At 37.6% G+C, this 5257-nt stretch overlaps 1 protein-coding gene across 1 annotated transcript in view; it reads right to left on the bottom strand.

The window, feature by feature from the left end:
• Positions 1–1711: 1711 nt before the first annotated feature.
• The window catches only part of LOC134059983 (mucin-2-like), a 21658-nt gene continuing 18112 nt past the window's right edge, over positions 1712–5257 (bottom strand). Inside the window, exon 13 of the mRNA XM_062516556.1 lies at positions 1712–2010. Coding sequence (XP_062372540.1) covers positions 1997–2010 — 14 coding nt within the window. The 3' untranslated portion in view covers positions 1712–1996. The remainder of the gene's footprint in view (positions 2011–5257) is intronic.

The following is a 5257-nucleotide window of genomic DNA, read 5'->3' on the forward strand; positions in this document are numbered from 1 at the left end:
TGTGTGTGTGTGTGAGGTCTGGACAGGCCTCTGGGTGGTGGGTGTTGGGGAGGGTCTCAGGGCCAGGTGGGGGTTGAAGATATCACAGGATTAAAGGGCCGTTCACACCAAGAACGATAACTATAACCATAACTATAACCATAACGATAAAAGTGTTGACACTGACCAACGATAAAAAAAAAGGTCTCTCCTCGTGTTATAATGTGATGGGTTCTGATTGGCTGTTGGCTTTTTTCATCTTTCTCAAAATCGCTCTGAAAGTGATCCCCAACGATATCGTTCTTCATGTCGTTATCGTTATAGTTTATCTGTGAACGTCGTCATTCATATTAGCAAGAGCAATATTTGTTTATAGTTATCATTCTTGGTGTAAATGGCCCTTAATGCTGCGGATTTATTCAATGGCAAAGAGTTTTTTTTTTATTTTTTTTTTTTTAAGAAGATGGTGTTTTAATGGAGACAATAACACATGCACGAAAAAGATACTGACAAACAAATTACGGCTCAAGTGGATACAATGCAAAGGGCCAAGCTGTTTTACACACACACCATAGGAACCAGTGGGGCAACAGCCCTCTCTAACAACACACATCCATGCAAAAAACAACACAAACACAACAGAAAAAGCAACGAAACAAAAAACAGAAATGTAAAACAGCGATCTTTGTCTGCTAAATTCACATCCGAATGTTGCACATGAGCTTGAATATCCTTAAATGTGTCTATTTCTTCATTTATACTATTTGGTCCAAAAGTGGAGGCAGCAGGGATACTGGAGTGAGGATTTAACAGCAGTGAAAGATACAAGTTTAAAAACAACAACAAAAGAAGTCCATCAGATTCGAGACTCAAGTGACCCCAAACCATGAATCAAAATCAATCCTAAACTGAGAGATTCAAAAATGAAAGTGAGCTACAGAATGGCAGTTTATTAAAAACATGGAGAGGTGATCAAATACCAACCACCATTTATTCAGTGTAAGACCAATATTAATACAAATCTAACCAATGAAATCAACAAGTAAAGAAAAGCTTGTTGTGAAAGTAACATGTTTTGTGATATAAAAATATGGAAAGTTCACTCAAGCGTTTGAGCTATTTTGAGTTGAGCCATTACACCGTAGTGAGTCGGAATGTTCACGACCTTTAACGCACAAGCTCACGTGGTTTTGGTGGAGGTGGAAAACTCCAGCTTCGGAAAGCAAAAATCCAACCAGGTATGGGTTCTACCTGTGCACTTAACACAGGTGATCTCATCAATTAGCTGCTCTACCTGGCTGATGAGTTATGCTAATTAGAATCAGCTGGTTGAAGTGAATGGTTGGCACAGATAAGTGGCAGGACTTTTGCTTTATGAAGCTGGACTTTTTCCCCTCTGCCACACACGATTCCCATCAGTGAGCATGAGCTTCCCCACTATATCTCAAACACTACGCAGATATCTATAGTAGCAGCGCCCTCTGGGCACCGAGGCTTCAGCCCGATACCACCCAGCGTGTGGGCAAGGTGAAGCAATGGCAATGATCCATTTTGTCATCTGTGTTTGTCAAGGTCATCCGTGTTTGTCAAGGTCATACGATGCAGTCGTCCCACAGAGGCTCAGCAGGGTCATGAACTGGTTTCAGTGTTTTGGTACAGACATTGTTAAAGCCACTAATTGCTTCCAGATTGATTTTCAGCATCAGAAGTGTAGACTCATGTCAGTCTATACTGTATGCTTGCATGTTTTATTTTTAATATAATATAATAACAATAATAATATATATAATTATAGTACTCTGGCATAACTTACAGGAAATACCACACGTCATATTGGATTTGTAATCGAACCCACTTCAGCGTTCCTTTGTAATCGTTACTCAGTTGAATCCGTTGCCAGGGAAGAGAGGGTGGTGTCCAGTGGTAGTTAGGGTGGAGTTGACCAGTGGTGGTTAGAGTGGAGATGACCAGTGTCTCTTGTGTTCTTGTGGGACTTGCCTTCAGTCAGCTGCACGTCTTATCTGGCCGCCGCTGTGTCGCATCATAGAGTAGAATAGAATAGAATAGAATATAGAATAGAATATAAAAGAATTGAATAGAATATAGAATCGAATAGAATAGAGTAGAATAGAATATAGAATATAAAATAATTAAACAGAATAGAATAGAATATAGAATATAAAAGAATTGAACAGAATAGAGTAAAATAGAATAGTTAAGCAATATAGCACGAGTGGGAGTGGGTTGTTGCTGGATATTCCCACGGGTGTTGTTCGGCCGTAGCCTCGAGGCCGGAGGCCGAGTGGCGCAGGCAACAACACCCGTGGGAATATCCAGCAACAACCCACGACCACGAGTGCTATATTGCTTTTATACAACAATTCTACCACTTGGTTTTTGCGCTAATTTCCCATTACAATCTATACGTTTAAATCGCTAAAACTGTCTTGTTTGTAGAACTACTTCTCTCCGCCACAAATTTCTATTACTTGCAGGACAAACTGCCGTTACTAGTTCTAAATGGATGGTTGCTATGGCCAAAGGCCAGTCGTTAGTTCTAAAAGCACGTTGCTATGGCCAAAAGCCAGTCGTTAGTTCTATCTCTCCCGTTGTCAAGCAATAAACGTTAGCTCGCATTGCGTCTGGTTAGGACATGCTTTTAGCTTTGAAACATAGCTACTAGCTAACTAGCCAACTAGCTAATATCCACCTCCGTCATATTCTACGTTCTGAGCGTCTGTATTTCAGTTTGGATGCAACGTGACAGTTCGTTTTACACTTCACAACTTGACATTGTATCGCGGAGTGATTTATTATTAGCTGTGAAAAGTCCGAGTGGATTATCGTGGGATATTTCAACTCATGGAACGTCTCTCGGCCAATCAGAAACAAAGAAACAGCTTCTTAGAACCCAATTGTTGTATAAAATAGAATATAGAATATAAAGGAATTGAACAGAATAGAATAGAATAGAATATATGTATTTGGGTGGTTGACATGACATGGCCTTTTTTTGGTCCAGAGTGTCAAACTGAAGTAAAGAAATGTCTAATCTGCAAATAAATGTGGTTATATTGTTCAGAAAAACCTGCTTTATATGAACATATGGACCATTCATGCCAGTCATATTCCTATTTCTCAAAATTTTCAGCCAAACCAGGAAAAGCTCATATGGCGTGACTGTCCCGAGCCCATTTCATAAAGTTTGATTTTGAATTTAAAAAAATCTAATTAATATATTTTCTCATTACTTAAATACAATGAATACTAAAGATGTCTACTTGTAAGTCTGTAGTGTTTAAAGTCCAGGCATAATATTTTTGAACAAGCCATAAACAAAAACATTTTGTCCCAAAAATCAATATCATATGGTGTGACCCTAAATTATGTTTTTTAAATGTGCAATTGTGTGGAGACCTTTAGGGATAGGGGGTCCTTCCTCATTCAGGAAGTATAATAACTTCTCAGAAGGACATTGAAAGTTTACGTGTTGAGTTATCTCTCATATTTCTTTCAATAAATCAAGTATTTCCAGCACTCCTATCTCAGTTCCACTTTTCGCTGTCTTTTGGTGTGACCCATTTTTCAGGGAAATGTCAAAAGTAAATCGTTTTTTGGTCAAAATTACCTTTACATCTATGTTACCATGTTAAAGTGAGCATATGATTTTTTTCCTAGCATGTAGCCTCAAGACTCATTGTTCTGTTAAGAGCATGAAACCTCATATGGAGTGACCCCATATCATATGGTGTGATGGGGTTTTGCTGTCACACCATATGATTTATTTGTCACACTATATGATATAATCTGTATTTTCCTACATAAATAATGTTTTTTTCAAACATATGTTTAATTAATAGTTTAGTGTTATACATATTTTAACATATTTAACATTTTGTTAACATTTATTATTTAATATGTGGTACCTATTACCCAAGTGCTATACAATATCTGGTGGAATTCTGTTTTACAAAGTTCTGAGTTTTTAACAGTGATCCTTTATGTGATATATTTGTCTTAAACTGTGATTTATTGTTTGTGAAATGCATATATTCACATTTTTGTGTTAACAGATTGTTATTTGGTGTAATTTATCATATGGTGTGACACCATATCATTTGGTGTGACATCAAGAAACATCAAGAAATTATGGAAATAAAAAGGCTTTCGGAGTCTAAATCATACAAATCTGAATGTAACAGATAGGAAATGGGGTCAGCAAACATTGTATGCATTTCATTTCGTTTGTATCAAGGTATGTCCAAATTAATATGAAGTTTATTGAAAGATTAGGGACAAATGCCTTACTTTGTGTATTGATGAATAAATATACTGTAAAATATAATACATTTCCACAAGGAAATGCTAGATCTTGATGAAGTAAAGATAGAAGATTATGATACACTGACTCACATAAAAAATATATACCCCATCATAGTTTTACACACAATAACTTTCATGTCACACCATATGATAATTTTAGTCACTAACACAAGACATTAGTGAATAAATATGAATTCCAATACAAATTCTAAAAGATCATACATATTTTGGGAATGGGAGAGTCAGTACAACATAACTTAGTGATTTCCATGCATAATATCTGATTTTTTTTTCAAAAACTTTTTTTCGGCCTAAAACGTCAACCACCCATTTGTCAATGTAACAGATACGTAAGGGATAACGGCCGACGAGGTGACCGGTTCGATGGAAATAATGGCTAGGTGGAGGTCTAGAACTCCGGCGACGTGCGAAGCACGGAGACGGAGTTACCTCCGCCGTGCCATTATTTCCATCGAACCGGTCGACCTCGAAGGCCGTTATCCCGCTTATCTCCCGTTTGTATTCATAACCTGTATATTTAGAACATAGTTTTATTCCACCGTTGCGTCCGTTAACATCGCTAAAACTGTCTTGATTGTGGGACTACTTTCCGCCACATATCAACTTTCTACTTGCAGGACAAAACTGCCGTTACTAGTTCTAAATGGATAGTTGCTATGGCCAAAAGCCAGTCGTTAGTTCTAAATGGCTGGTTGCTACGGCCAAAAGCCAGTCGTTAGTTCTATCTCTGCAGTTGTCAAGCGGGCATTTCCCAGGATTCTGATTAACTTTAACGTTGAAAGATCGCTACTTTTATAGCCTACATGGCATCCAACTAGCTACAATCCAATTTATTTTCAGATAATGACCGGCGTTCTATACATTATCGCGCTTATTATATGGCTACTTGACAAAACGAGAAAATAAACTTATCTCAATGTGTCTTTAGCAATGA

The sequence above is a fragment of the Sardina pilchardus genome, chromosome 16, assembly GCF_963854185.1.
Source record: "Sardina pilchardus chromosome 16, fSarPil1.1, whole genome shotgun sequence".
Classification (NCBI taxonomy): Eukaryota; Metazoa; Chordata; class Actinopteri; order Clupeiformes; family Clupeidae; genus Sardina; species Sardina pilchardus.